The sequence below is a fragment of the Scyliorhinus canicula genome, chromosome 1, assembly GCF_902713615.1.
Source record: "Scyliorhinus canicula chromosome 1, sScyCan1.1, whole genome shotgun sequence".
Classification (NCBI taxonomy): Eukaryota; Metazoa; Chordata; class Chondrichthyes; order Carcharhiniformes; family Scyliorhinidae; genus Scyliorhinus; species Scyliorhinus canicula.
The window spans coordinates 71,405,520-71,421,158 of NC_052146.1; the positions used below are offsets into that span (position 1 = coordinate 71,405,520).

At 42.0% G+C, this 15,639-nt stretch overlaps 1 protein-coding gene and 1 long non-coding RNA gene across 3 annotated transcripts in view; one reads left to right on the forward strand and one right to left on the reverse strand.

Moving 5' to 3' along the window:
* The window catches only part of ppil2 (peptidylprolyl isomerase (cyclophilin)-like 2), a 488,471-nt gene that overhangs the window by 81,612 nt on the left and 391,220 nt on the right, over positions 1-15,639 (forward strand). For both annotated transcript variants that reach the window (XM_038793092.1, XM_038793083.1), the window contains exon 6: positions 5,508-5,559. In XM_038793092.1, the coding sequence (XP_038649020.1) occupies positions 5,508-5,559 (52 nt within the window). The remainder of the gene's footprint in view (positions 1-5,507; positions 5,560-15,639) is intronic.
* Positions 1-15,639, reverse strand: part of LOC119963813 — a 39,330-nt gene that overhangs the window by 10,964 nt on the left and 12,727 nt on the right. Inside the window, exon 2 of the long non-coding RNA XR_005460181.1 lies at positions 8,320-8,403. This is a non-coding gene — a long non-coding RNA (uncharacterized LOC119963813). The remainder of the gene's footprint in view (positions 1-8,319; positions 8,404-15,639) is intronic.

The window sequence follows — 15,639 nt, forward strand, 5'->3', positions numbered from 1 at the left end:
TACTGTGGCTACCAGAGCTGGTCAAAGGTTAGGAATCCTGTGGCGCGTAACTCTCCTCCTTTAACCAGGCAATTTAACCAGGGGCTGGTTAAGCTCACTCGGCTAAATCGCTGGCTTTTAAAACAGACCAAGCAGGCCAGCAGCACGGTTCGATTCCCGTACCAGCCTCCCTGGACAGGCGCCGGAATTAGGCGACAAGGGGCTTTTCACAGTAACTTCATTGAAACCTGCTCGTGACAATAAGCGATTTTCATTTCATTTCCTGACTCCCCAAAGCCTGTCCATCATCTACAAGGCACAAGTGAGGAGTGTAATGGCATATTCTCCATTTGCCTGGATGAGTGGATCTCCAACAACACTCAAGAAGCTTCACACTATCCAGGACAAAGCAGCCCACTTGATTGCTGCCACAAACATTCAATTCCTCCACCACTGACGAACAATGACAACCGTGTGTACCATCTGTACACTGCAGGAACTCACCAAGGTTTATTAGGTAGAGCTCACCGCCACCTTCTCTATGGCAACTGGGGATGGGCAATAAATGCTGGTCTAGCTAGCAATGCCCACATCCCATGAATGAATGAGAAAAAATCAAGACCCTTTTTCACTCCTTTTTTGCTGGCCTCTTAACTATCTTCATTGTTAAGGCAATCAAGTAAAGGAATTGAGTCTTAAGTTGTATTCAGCTGAGCTTTTAAGGTAGAGATGGGTAGGTAACATCATGCTAAACATTTTCTCAAATATTGATTTTTTGCTGGGAATGAAAATGATGGACTCCAATCTTGACTCTCGATCCAATTATCTTTCTTTTAAAAAAATAAAATAAATTTAGAGTAACCAATTATTGTTTTCCAATTAAGGGGTAATTTAGCATGGCCAATCCACCTACCCTGCACATCTTTGGGTTGTGGGGATGAGAATCACGCAGACATGGGAAGAATTTGCACACTTCACATGGACAGTGACCCAGGGCCTTGTCCGAACCTGGGTCCTTGGTGCTGTGAGGCAGCAGTGCTAACCAATTTGCCATCGTGCCACCCGACTCTTGGCCCAATTGTGGCTATATTTCACATTTTCTCCCTGCCTGTATGGGTCTCATCCCCACAACCCAAAGATGTAGCTGAATTGACCATGCTAAATTGCCCCTTAATTTAAAAAAAAAGAATTGGGTATTCTAAATTTATAATAAAAAATATTCCGGCTATATTTAATGAGTCTCTTAGCGTCTTTATCAAAAACATAGGGCAGGATTCTCCAGCCTCTCAGCCGCGAGTTCCTTGGCAGTGGGATTCTCTACTCCCACCGCTGTCAATGGGCATCGCCATTGAAGCCACCGCATGCCACGGGAAACCCACGGAAGGGGGTGTGCTACCGGTGGGACCAGAGAAACCCGTCTCCAGCAAATGGCTGGAGAATTCCTGCCATAATTGTAACTGATAGCCAATAGGTGGCTGGAGATGAGAAATTGACCAGGATGAAGAGTCCTGCCCTGAACCCCTAATTTGTGGTCCCTGAGGTATGAAAGATTATGTGCCAAAAAAGACTAGGTTTTCAGGAAAGTCAGAATGTGATAGTTTGTTGAAAATTTCAGAAATGTCGAGCGCAAATGAACAGGTTTTCACTTTATGCTTTAACATTTGAGGGGCTTGTCATGTAAACAATTATCAACTAGGTGAAAGATTCTCATGACTGAACCCTGTGGTACCCCACTAGTCACTGCCTGCCACTCTGAAAAGGACCCATTTATTCCCACTTTCTGCTTCCTGTCTGACAACTAGTTCTCTAGCCACGTCAATACATTACCCCCAATACCATGAGCTTTAATTTTGCTCTCTAATCTCTTGTGTGGGACCTTGTCAAAAGACTTTTGAAAGTCTAGGTACTCAAGATCCATCTTCTTGCAGAAAACCTCTAGCCTGGAGTAGTGCTAACTTACCGTAAAGCGGGAAACTGTTCAACCTCCGACGCCACAAGGCCAGGATCAAGGCCACCACAACCTCTGTCATCGAGCTGCAGTACACTGATGACGACTGTGTTTGTGCGCACATTCAGAGGCCGAGCTACAAGCCATTGCGATGCATTCACCGAGGCATATGAGAGAATAGGCCTCAGACTAAACATTCGGAAAACAAAGGTTCTCTACGGTGAGCCTTTGGACAATGTGGATCATTTCCCATACCTCGGGAGCCTCTTTCTGGTGCAAGCAGACATTGGTGACGAAATTCAACATCGGCTCCAATGCGCCAGTGCAGACTTCGGATGCCTGAGGAGCAGTGTATTTGAAGACCAGGACCTCAAACCCAGCACCAAGCTCTTTTGTTGGTTGGAAACATTTTGTATGACGGATATATTTCTTACGAGATGAGAGAATGCATAGCTAAATAATACATGATAATACATAGATAAATTATATTCTTGAAACTGTCTGCAAATCTAGGGCCGAGAGAGAAAGTCTACATGTGATGCATTCCTATTCTCAGCTTTGGATTGTGGAAAAATTGAGAAAAATTGCTCTCTGCCCTTTTGAGAACATAGCTTCTTGGGCTGCTCCGCTTTAGTATTTGGCTGTAGTAGCCTGAGAGTAGATTGGTCTCAGCTTTGGATTGTGGAAAAATTGAGCTGGGTAAGGCTTTGCTCTCTGCCCTTTTGAGAACATAGCTTCTTGGGCTGCTCCGCTTTAGTATTTGGCTGTAGTAGCCTGAGAGTAGATTGGTTGGTACTGGGTGTGAGTGATTTATTACACGCACACAAACCTTAAGAACAGAGAGGGAAAAGATGAATTAAGTCAGAGACCGAGTCTTCTGTGGCAAATGACTCACCTTCTGAATCTTCACAGCCTTTCCACCATCTAAAAGGTGCAACTCAGGAGTGTGTTGGAATTTGCCAGGATGTGTACAGCACCAAAAACGCTAAAAAAGCTTGACACCATGCAGGACAAAGCAGTTTGCTTGATTGGCATCCCATGACCACACCTAAAATAGTTACTCACTCTACCAAGAGTAACTGCAGCAGCTTGCTGAGGCTCCTTGAACAGCACCTTCCAAACCTGTAAAAAAACAAGGGCAACCCCTGGGGCACCATCGCTTCAAGTTCCCTCCAAGTCTCTCAGCATCTTGACTTGCAAATATCTTGCTGTACCTGTATAGTTGGGCCAAAAACCTTGAACTCCCTCCCTAATCGCACATTAGGTGTACCAGCGCCACATGGGACGGCAGTGGTTCAGGAAGGTGGCTCAACACCACCTTCTCGAGGGCAATTAGAGATGAGCATAGAACATAGAACAGTACAGCACAGAACAGGCCCTTCGGCCCTCAATGTTGTGCCGAGCCATGATCACCCTACTCAAACCCACGTATCCACCGTATACCCGTAACCCAACAACACCCCCCCCCCCCCCCCCCCCCCCCCTAACCTTACGTTTTAGGACACTACGGGCAATTTAGCATGGCCAATCCACCTAACCCGCACATCTTTGGACTGTGGGAGGAAACCGGAGCACCCGGAGGAAACCCACGCACACACGGGGAGGACGTGCAGGCTCCACACAGACAGTGACCCAGCCGGGAATCGAACCTGGGACCCTGGAGCTGTGAAGCATTTATGCTAACCACCATGCTACCGTGCTGCCCATATGTTCTATGTTCTATAAGATGTGGTCCAATGACGGCATTTGTGCTTTGAGTTAGAAAATTGTGTGTTCAAGCCCCATTCCAGAGACTTGAGTGTGTAATCTTTGCTGAAAGTTCATTGCACCACTGAGGGAGTGCTGCACTGTTGGGAGTGCAAACCTGTGGATGAAATGTTAAAGCAAGGATCTGACTGATTCCTTGATTGGATATAGATGATCCCATAGCATTATTCAACAAAGCGCAGTGGACTTCTGATGGTCTGGCCAATGAGTGTCCCCAACCAACATTATTGAAACAGAGTATTTTTTCATTTCCTCCACTTCTTTCGTTAGCTCTTTCCATTGTTTCGTTTTCCCCCTTTCTCACTTAAAGCATTGTGTTTTGATTGTCTATATTGTCACCTTCGAAAATGAATTATGTGCACACTGTCAGGATTCACTGTTTTAGGAGGTGGCAGCACAATCTTGAAATGAAATGAAAATGAAAATCGCTTATTGTCACGAGTAGGCTTCAATGAAGTTACTGTGAAAAGCCCCTAGTCGCCACATTCCGGCGCCTGTCCGGGGAGGCTGGTACGGGAATCGAACCGTGCTGCTGGCCTGCTTGGTCTGCTTTAAAAGCCAGCGATTTAGCTGAGTGAGCTAAACCAGCCCCTAAATCTTCACACAAGGTGTGCTGCTGTGCCCTCTAAACTGTGTTCACATTTGTTAAAATGTGAAGGTTATTACAGAGGACATGGGTGGTGCCTTGTTGCAAGCCTTGTTATTTGATAAAGGTGACAGGCATAAGACTTTCAGAGGAATCATTGATTCTTTGTGGGAATGCCAACAGAGATCAGCTCGGCCTGCTCATGGAAGATCAGCAGTAGAATATCGCCAGTCCACAAAACAACACTTGTATTGATATGGTTTCCTTAACAGTGAAACACCCCAAGGTGCTTCACACAAGCATAATGAGCCAAAGTATGACACTGAGCCAAGTAAAGAAATGTTAGGACAGGTGGTCAAAACCTTGACAAACAGCTAGGATTGAAGAAGCACCTTAAAGGAGAAGAGAGATGTCGAGAAGAATTCTGGAGCTAATAGCCGAGGTAGCTGAAGGCGTAGCCGTCAGTGATGGAGTGATGATAAATTGGGATTGGGAGGGCCAAGACCATGGAGGGGTTTAAAAACAAAAATGAAAATTTTAAAATAGAAACATTGCAAGACCAGGAGCCAATATATATGTCAGTGAACACAAGTGGTGGGTCAATCATTTACGTATAGCGCAACAAATAATTTTAGAGGAGCAGCAGTAACTGTTAGAAAAGGAATGGACTTGTAGAAATGATTTTTTTAAAAGTGCACTTTAAATATGAGTGTCATCACCAGAATAACCATCGTGTTCAGTTCGCAGTTTGTGGTGCTCACCAGTTAAATGTGACCTTTTAGCTTGCTGTGACATGGACAAGACAGCATTTATTACCCATTTCTAGTTATTTTGAGTGCACTAAGAATCAAACACATTGTGCACTGGTGTTGCATGTAGGTGCTGTCTTGATCTTCTTTTGCCAGTGCCAGCTGACAAATTGCTACAATTGTTGAATTCACTTACCGAAACTGCCATGGTGGGATTTAAACTCTGGAATGCTTTCCCTGGACCATGACCACCATACTGAACCCAGTTAGGATGGTGAATGGAGACCCTGTTGCAGCTAATTGCGGTGGGGATGAGATGATGGAGCCGGCTTTAGCAAGTCAAAGAGCTGAGAATGGCCTTTTGGGCTTTGTTTGCTGCTTTCTAATGTAGAATCTCTGAGAGAGAGGTCTATTAGTATTTTACAGTATCTTAAAATACTTGATAACCTTGTTTATACAACCTTTTTTTGTGTTTCAGAAATTAGATGTTAAATCACTCATCAAGCTGACCTACCACAAGAACAGTGAAGGTATGTATTCACTGACTATCTCTGTCACAGTGCTTTTTTATGTTCAGTACTTTTCAAATCTAGATTGGAGAGCTTTAGGTTCTCTCTTTCCCCCCCCCCCTCCCCTCAACCACACCCCAATAAACAGCAAAAGATCATGCTGTTGATCCAGAAAGGATCTTGTTCGGTAGAACTCTGCGGTTTCCTTCATGCCACTAATGGAGATTTCAAATTGTTTATAAAGACATATGACAGAAAGTTTGAATGAAATTGATTGCTTTAACACTGACAAATTAGAATGTTACAGCTTGTGTCTTTTCATTTCTGGAACTCCTCACACACCTTACACCAAACTCACCGGATACTCTGGACAAAGACATTTTGGAAGCGTTGGTTAAAAAGGAAAAGGAGGTGGGAAGCACTGTTAATTAAAGATGAGATCAGTATATTAGTGAGACAGGACCTTAGAGCAGGAGATCAAGGTATAGAATCAGTAAAGGTAGAGCGAAGAAATGGCAATGAGCAACAAGCATTGGTGGGAATTGTTTATTGACCACCAAGCAATTGTGGTAACGTGGGGCACAATATACATCAGGAAAATAGAGGGGCGTGTAACAAGGGCAAAACCATAATCATGGTGGACCTCAATGGACAGAAAGATTGGATAAACCTAATTAGCACTAATGCTGTGAACGATGAATCACAGGAATATAAGCAAAGATAGTTTTCTAGAACAGTATGTTGAAGAACCAAACGGGCTATTTTAGATTTGATATTGTGCATTGAGAAAAGGCTCTGAATAATCTTGTTGTAAAGGAACCTTTAGAGAAGGGTGACCATAATGTGATAGAATTTTACATTTTAGTGATGTATTTCAATCCAAAACTAGAGTCTTATATCTAAACAAAGGAAACTACGATGGCATGAGGGCAAGTTAGCTAATAATACTCTTTATTGTCACAAGTAGGCTTACATTAACACTGAAATGAACTCCACACAGATAGTGACCCAAACCAGGAATAGAACCTGGAACCCTGGTGCTGTGAAGCCATAGTACTAACCACTATGCTACCGTGCCACCAATCCAGTGTAATTATTTTTGAATACAGCACTGACTTTGAATTTAATGTGCATCACTTCAATTTGAACAAATCCCCAGCTTGAGAGGTGTCCATTTTATTTGGTGCAGTTATCTGTGAAATGATGCTCCTGACTTGTATTAAATAGGCATTCTGTACTTGCAGATTGAGTCAGTGCATCTATAAAGTAAAAAGAATAATAATGAGGATGTGCTAAATTCCAAAGTGATTTCTGAGCTTCTCCAAATAGAAGTGAGTCTTGTTAATTCCTATTTAAAATTATCTGCTTACATCAGAGCAAAACTAAGGAAGACAGTTTTAAAATACAAGAGCCTCTTCTTTCACTATCACGAATGTTTAGAAATTGAAGAGGTAGCACAGTGACATTTCAATGATACCTATGCTGACTGAGCCTAGGGTTGTCGATGTCTATCCTTTATTGATATTTTCCGAGGCCCCATTACTGTTATTAAATGAACAAAGTAGTAATTATTAAGTTCAGTTAATTTAGTCAGAATGGCTTTATCACTGAATTTGATTCTGGTTCCCATATTGAATATGAAACAAAGCATTCTGTTTGAAGACAGCAGGTCCTTAGCTCAGATTGAAAAAGTATTTTCAGTTTCCCTTTTTATTGTTTTGGTGACGTCAGGTCTAGATGACTTATTCAAACACTAGGCTAAATATATTCACCATGCACAATAACGCACTTTGTACACAATGACTTCAAACCAAATTTTAATCAATTGGCATCCCATTCAAGTCAGTAACCACATGGAGCTGATGCAATAATATACATAACAACAAACAAAAAGGTTAAGTTGAGTGCATGTTTATTTTAGTATAAACTGATGAATCTCTGCAGTGATCCATTGCCCATGTTGTTAGAATCTATTGCTAACAACTCAGTCTTGCAGAATCCACAAGTTCCTCCAGTTAAACTTTGTAAGGCCAAAGTCATTGTTCTTTTCCCCAGTTACAAACTCTCTATGTTTACTACTCATTCCATTCCTCTTCCATGTCACTGTCTCAAACTGAACTAGACTGTTGGCAATCTCAGTATCCTAATTGATGTTTAGCAAAATGTTTCACCCCATATCCTCTCAATCACAATAACAGCCACCATTCACCTTCATGACATCACCAGTCTTCATGCCTGCCTCAGCTCATCTGTTGCTGAGTCTCTTATGCATGTCTTTGTTATCTCCAGGTTACCGAATATTAAACCTCCATGCTTCCCCTCCTCCATTCACTGCATTCTTCTTTTTGGTCACTCTCCCTAATATTTCAATGGGACCTTTTTCTATCTTAAAGACACTATTCGAATTAAGTTGTCTTCTATATTTTGCTTTTAATTTACTGGATAACCTGGGAAGAACCATCTTGTGTGAATTGGACTTGTTGCATTGTACTGTACAAATTGGCACCCCCCCACTTGGCAAGCTAAAAGTCCACAAAGTATTAAATACTGGGCAGCTGAGACATATTGTCAGTGTGATATTAGTTTATGTTAAGGTTAAGAAATCCTTTTTTTGTCAATAAGTAAATTTTTAACTTCAGTGCTGTGAATCCGGTTAACAAAGATATGTGTTGTAGAAGGCAGCAAAATAGATACTGACATATTCTTGTGCATACAGAACATCAGGGTTTTTAGTACTCATTTGCCCAACTGCTGTCTACTCCACACAGTGTTCTCACAAACCTGAGTGCATCTGATGTACAGCTGGCCAAATCACATCAACTGCTCTCAAGTAAAAGCAGAAAATGTGGGCAGGTCTTGCAGCATCTGTGGATAAAATAATCAGAGTTAACGTTTTGAGTTGATTATGATTCTTCAGAACTGAAGGGAGGTAGAAATGTTCTGGCTTTGATTCTGTTAGTGGGAGTGGAAGAACAAAAGAGAAGGTCTGTGATAGGGTAGAGATGTTATGGAGCAAAAGGCAAAACAAGTGGTAATGGTTGCAGTTAAATAAAAACATTGACCCAGAGTGAGTATGATAGATAGGATAATGAATAGCTCTGTGTGAAAGCAAAAACATGAAAACAAGATACAAATAGATAATTCGCAAAAAGAAACCAAAATGGAAGATAGTTCATAATCTAAAGTTGTTATGATGCTATTTGGACTTGCTTCAGGTCGTGATGTTGCAGTTGGAGATGGACGTTGCCGGAGCGCAACACATGGCAGTGTCTCTCTTTATCCTTGGACGGGTTTCGTGCTCTTTTGGGTGGTCCTTAGGTTTGGACCCAATTAATTGGGCAGTTCTCAATCACTGTCTTCGATCTGAGCCAATAAAGGGGCGGGTGCCTTGATGGCTGGGTGTGTCCTAAGCGGTCATTGATCTTGCTGTTCATGCTTCCTTACTAAGGGGAGTGGCGGCGAAACGTCTAGAATAGTCCCTGATACCTGAGTATCAGTCCTTTGCCTTGCAGAGTTGGGTCATTAAAATGCTAATCGGCTGGGGGTTTCGATGCTGTCTGGATTCTCTGATCACGAATATACATGCAGGCTCTGTGCCTGCCTGAATCTTACATTGTCCATATTTCCCTTTAGGCTTTGCGAACGTCCATGTTTCTTGTTGTAAGTGGCCATCCCAGATGGCTACAGTTGAACTCCGTATTGAGTTCTGACAGCTGTATAGTGCCAAACTGGAAGATGAGGCACGTTTCCTCATGCTTGCATGGAGCATCACTGGAATGTTGCAGCAGGCCAAGGATGGACATGTGAGCATGAAAGCAAGATGGTGAATTAGAGTGGCAAACAACTGGGAGATCGGGGTCATGCTTGCAAAGTTTCTAAAGCTTTGCTCAACCCTGCTTCATTCTTCCTTGCCCAAACAACCAACCCCTATTCTTCCCTGTCCCTGAGCCCCTTCTCTGGACTTCATTCTCCATCTACCCTCACCAAACTAATCAGATGTACTACCTAGTCCTCTGCCCCTCCTTTCCCTCTAAACGATAAGTCACTTAATTTCACTTCCCGGCTATTATGCTAGCTGGCAATATCAATGCTCTCCTCCTCTTACTATTTTAACCTCTATCTCAAAAAGCAGCCGTCAATCTTTCTGTCTTCACTAATGTTGCAATCTCCTTGGGCACAATAACTTTCATGTGCATGCTACGAACCTTGCTGATGTTAAATACGAGGGTATCCCAAAACCCAGAAAGGTAACTTGTATTGATGGATATGTTTTTTCTGGTATAATGTGAGGAACAGTGTTCAGTCCAGTGAGGAGCAATGCAATCATTATATAAACAATTAATAAAGAATATTTATTAAATTAAAAGAAAGTCACACATGACAAGAAGGACAATAATATGCTATGACACTTGGGTAAATGGATGAGTATACACACAAAATTTTACATCAAACTATTCCTTGGTCTCCAGCTACCTATATTTACTTGAACTCTGAGACACCCCTTTTATCAAACAACATCTAATTTTCAGTAACTTTATGAGCTAAATCCAGCAAGTAATTACCACAGCCAGGTTAAGGTGGCCACGTCTAGGAAGTAGTCTTCAGATTCAGCGAAGGCGGAAATTGGTTGCTACTTTCAGGAGACTATATCTGCAACTAGTTATCTCGTGTTCTATAGTTATACTATCCCTTTCCCTTCGATGTTGTTCACCCCGTGGAGTTGGCTATTGGCAGTTATGTCTCCATTTCCTTCTCTCTCCATTTTGAAGTTACCACCTCTATATAGTCCCATTGTTTTCTCTAATCATGTGTAAAGTTCTTGTTTTCCACTGATAAATTCACATCTCATCATACCTCCAGACATTTGCCTCTAATCAACTTCTTGCTTTACATTCTTTTTTAATCTTAATTTTCCCCAACTCTTGACATGCGCTTCCAACGGAAAAAGTAAAATTTCATGTTTCAAAACTTGTACTGTATCAAATTACCAAAAGCACGATTGACTAAAGACTTTTTTTGGAGGCAACCATTCCCCATTTATATTTATCACATATCACACTCCACTGAATTACAGTCCTTTTAGCGAACAGTCCACAGTTGCTCCAAGCTTCCAAAGTGTTCCTGTATCCTTGCTTTGCCGAGTATGAGTAGTAACTTCAAGTGATTTCCTCAATTTTCTGAGAGTTTCTTAAATCTGCTACCAGCCGTTCTGATGTTCGCTCTTCCCCCTGGACATGCCGGAACAAACCTCCCGAAATCCAGAGCTGGCTACAGGTTGCAACTGCTGTACTAGAGACTAGCTCTCTCGTGCACTTGACTGTGAGAACTCATAAAAGTCGAGCAGTCTTTTCTTACTGCTGTCTGTGATTTACCTTCATTGATTTGTAGGGAAGTCTGTAACCTGATATCAAAAGGTTCCTTTGCCTTCTTCCCCATGGCAACTTAAACCATGTTAACCTTGCATCCAGTTAGAAATGCTAAGTAGCTCTCCTTGATCCCAACTCTTCCATATTTTCAGTAAATGGGCGGTTTCCAGCACAACTGTTTATAACCTGAAATCAGCAGCACTTTTCTGAGGCTTTGGGAGAGTCGGAGTCTACTCATTGAAAACTCAGAGACTACTGCCGTTGTTTCCAAATGTGAATGCCTGCACCTTCTTTCCAGTAAACGGTCTAAACCTTCCATTAATCTGTAACAGTCCAAGCACCCAGTTTTACTATCAGGCAAATTGCAGAGCAGGTAAAATGACCCCTTCATTAATCTTAAATTTAAAAATACAATCTCAAAATATAACTTTGCCCCAACTTTCAATCGTACCTTTCCATTATCTTTAAAATGTTGCCATCGCCCAGTTCCATTTCTCGCTACACCACAACCTACTATTTTAAACCTCTAGTTTAACCTGTGTCCTCCTATTGCATCAAAATTACCCTCAACAAATTCATGAATGATATTTTGTGACCATAATCTACTTCGCTATCACATGCTTCTTGTCCAACATAGAGTTCAACGTGGTTGACCACACTGTCTCCTTCCAATACTGCTCCTCCATTCAACTCCTCAGGATTGTCCTTGCATAGTTCCACTTTTCCCCATCTGAAAGTAGTAAGAGGATCTGGAACAAAACTTTCTGTTTGCCTCTATGTACTGTCAAAGCTGGAGTTCTCAAAAATCAGCCATTGGTCTCCACTTCTTTACCTACCTGCTTCCTCATCACAACAACATCGGTGAACAGGCGTCGGAGTGTGGCGACTAGGGAATTTTGAAAGTAACTTCATTGCAGTGTTCATGTAAGCCTACTTGTGACACTAATAAAGATTATTATTATCATAAGCATGGGGGTCAGCTTTCACATGTTCATTCACACAGCTTTATCTTGCTGCCACCTCTCCTGACCCTTTGACCACCTATCCAGTTTTAACTTATTCTAATTCAGTACCCGGGACAACTTGCCTTATTCTCTTTTGCCCTTGTCAAAAGATTTGCTTCCTTGACATTGATAGCAAATCCCTTGCCAGCCATTGCGAAAGTTAAACCAGAAATCCGTGACAATTTGCAAAAGAATGCACTGGACTGTCATTGAAGAGTATGACATTGCACGTACACAAAAATCTAAAGATAATAACTGATGTGGACTTAAAAATAGTTTCAGAAATGTACAGCTGTTATACTCTCACTATTTGCTTGTCATTCAACTCTTCAGTTCTGTTGAAATGTGCCTCTATTTATCAATGGTTGGTTTTATTTCCTTCACAAAACGATGTTCTTTGCCCACGACTCAGTAAGTGTCCTATTCAAATCGAATAAAGTTCTTCTTATGTTTGAGTACCAAAATGTGTTTTTTCTAATTACAGTCTCACCCCACACAAGCCATTGATAAAACTTCATATCAGCCCATCTCTGCAAATATTTTTGATCTAAATTATACTTTTACATAGATTAGAACAAATTCTTTCAGTTCAGCCTGCCTAATAGTAAAATAAGTTTCCTTCTGCTTCTTTCAATAATAATAATCTTTATTAGTGTCATGAGTAGGCTTATATAACAATGCAATGAAGTTACTGTGAAAATTACCTAGTCGCCACAGTCTGGGGCCTGATTGGGTACATTGAGGGAGAATTCAGAATGTCCAGTTCACCTAACAAGCCCGGGACTTTTGGGAGGAAACCGGAGCACCCGGAAGAAACTCATGCAGACACGGGGAGAACGTGCAGACTCCGCACAGACAGTGACCCAAGTCGGGAATTGAACCCGGGTCCTGCTGGGCTGTGAAGCAACAGTGCTCATCAATGTGCTATCGTTTAACAGCTAGTCTCATGGTTGGCAAGCAATCAGTTCACCAGTCCTTTAATTTGTGCTCTATTTTTAAATGGTGAGTGTTGTCTACCTGTTTGATCTGCTGGAGGCTCACCCAAATGCGCAAGGAAACTGGATTGATGACCATGTTGTCCTATCTACTCTGAAAGGTGTTAACTACATTTTGTTGGCCAATTAAGCTCAGACTAAATCTAATATAATAATTACACAGAAGCAGAAAGAAACAGCAAAAAATAGCAGTACAATTCTTGACACACATTTTCTAAACAAAAAATATTTATTGCTGACAAAAAGAGACATGCTGTTGAAGCTTTTTGTCTTGCACTCATCAGAACAGATCTGAGAATGACACATTTCAAAGGGCGCAACAGTTTATACTGCATGAGAAAAGGGTACTGATTGGTTGGTAAAGTGGCTCTGGCTGGTCAAGGCCTTGACATGGAGAATGTGTATATATAGCTTCTAGCATAGACAAATGTTTGCTACATTGCGAGCCCGACTAATAATCTTAAATCAGTTGTTAGTTTAATTCTTATCACACTTAAGGTTGTTCAGGAAGTGACATCCAATTACAGAATCATATGGAACGTTAAATATTGTGTTCTGCAAGCATGGGCTGGTGGAGTATGGCCATTGTGAACAGCTGAAGGGATGTGCAGTTTTATAATATCTGCCAGTTGCTGGGGCGTATTGCCTATTTACCTAGCATTGTACCGGTGCAAAAATGCATATACCATATCAGTAATTTGTGTGATAGGCTGAATGTCTTTCTGAAAAAATCTTCATGGGAGTTTAAAAAAAAATGTTTTGCCTGTGTGTGTGGGAATTACTCCACAGAACCCTTTGAGCATCTCATTATGTAGATATGTGAAGAAAAAAAAACTATGAGCCACAGACTGTTCTTCAGATGTATCCCTTTCCCTTGCAGTGCAACAGACTTGCTGGCAATTAAGATATTAATCTTTTCAATACTTAATTAAATATACACTTAATTAAATATCTCATGGCATCTTTGTTTGTGACAGCAATGGAAATCACATTTTGTCCCATTTTCAATAGCTGTAAATATTTTAAAAACACTGTACAGCCGAACTCCTCCAAACGAAATTCCCCTGATGTTCAGCTATTACATATAGAAAACATATTTTAATTTCCTTATGATTACGATGTAAATTCAAACTGTCCAAAATCAAACGCCTATTCCACTTCTGTGTACAGAGTGACACTAACAACTTAGGCTGGCTATCCCATTGAAGCTGAATATACCTGGACAGTTTCGTATACCAGCCATTCCTTTGACATTCACTTTCAGCAGCTGTTAGTTGAAGAGAAGCTTATTTTCACTGTCTCTTCAGTCATACATAAAACTTTTAAAAAAAACATTTGAATAGCCAATTCTTTTTTTCTCATTAAGAGGCAATTTAGCGTGGCCGATTCACATACCCTGCACATCTTTGGATTGTGGGGTCGAAACCCACGCAGACACTGGGATAATGTGTAAACTCCACACGGACAGTGACCCAGAGCCGGGATCGAACCTGGAACCTCGGCGCCATTAGTTAGGCAACAAGGCTAACCCACTGCTCCACCGTGCTGCCCTAGAGAAACAGAGTTAATGTTCTGAATCTATGTGACATAAGAGCCTCAATTATTATTTTAAAAAAAAAATTTAGAGTATCCAATTCATTTTTTCCAATTAAGGGGCAATTTAACGTAGCCAATCCACCTACCCTGGACATCTATGGGTTGTGGGGGCAAAACCCACGCAAACACGGGGAGAATGTGCAAACTCCGCACAGACAGTGACCCAGAGCCGGGATGGAACCAGGAACCTCGGTGCCGTTGTGTTGCAGGGCTAAATCATTGCACCACTGTGCTGCCCCCTAAGAGTCTAAATTATGGACAGAGCCAAGCAAGGATTAACAGCTTCACAACACCTTCCTCAGGCAGGGTACTTAATTTGCAGAAACACAGAAAAATACAGTGCAGAAAAATCCCTGTGGCCCATCAAGTCTGCACCACTGCATGAAAGGCACCTGATCTGCTAATCTTAATCCCATTTTCCAGCACTTGGCCCATAGCCTCGAATGTTAAGATGTGCCAAGTGCTCACTCAGGTATGTTTTAAAGGATGGGAGGCAACCCGCCTCTACCATCCTCCCAGGCAGTCTGTTCCAGACCATCACCAATCTGTGGGTAAAAATCCTCAAATCAATGGTGGCACAGTAGCACAGTAGGTAGCACTGTTACTTCACAGCACAAGGGTCCCAGGTTCGAATCCAGGCTTGGGTCACTGTCTGTGTGGAGTCGGCATGTTTTCCCCATGTCTCTGTGGATTTATTTTCTTTTTGAAAATGCTTTAGTCTGGCATTTATAATTTTAACAGTAACAAAGCACAACTCCCCCCCCCCCCCCCCCCCCCAACCACCACCAAAAAACAACCGAACCCCAGCCAGCCAACATGGCTTACACAAACAGGACCTCCTTTCCCAAGCCCCCTTGCCTCTAACCTGCCATGTCACTAACCCATACCCCTGACTTCGGGGGTTCCGAGTCCCTCCATCCTAGTAAAATTTTAGTTTGTTATGGACAAGGAAATAGACAAATTGCAGAAACAGGTCCACCAGAGAGACAATGGCCAGGATGTCAGCCTCTCTCACCCCCTGGACTCCTGGATCTTCCGACACACTAAAAATCGCCAGTTCTGGACTCAGAACCACCCGTACCTTCAGTACTTCTGACATGTGTTGCTCGTTTTACTGGAGTGTATTAACACGCCTCCGTT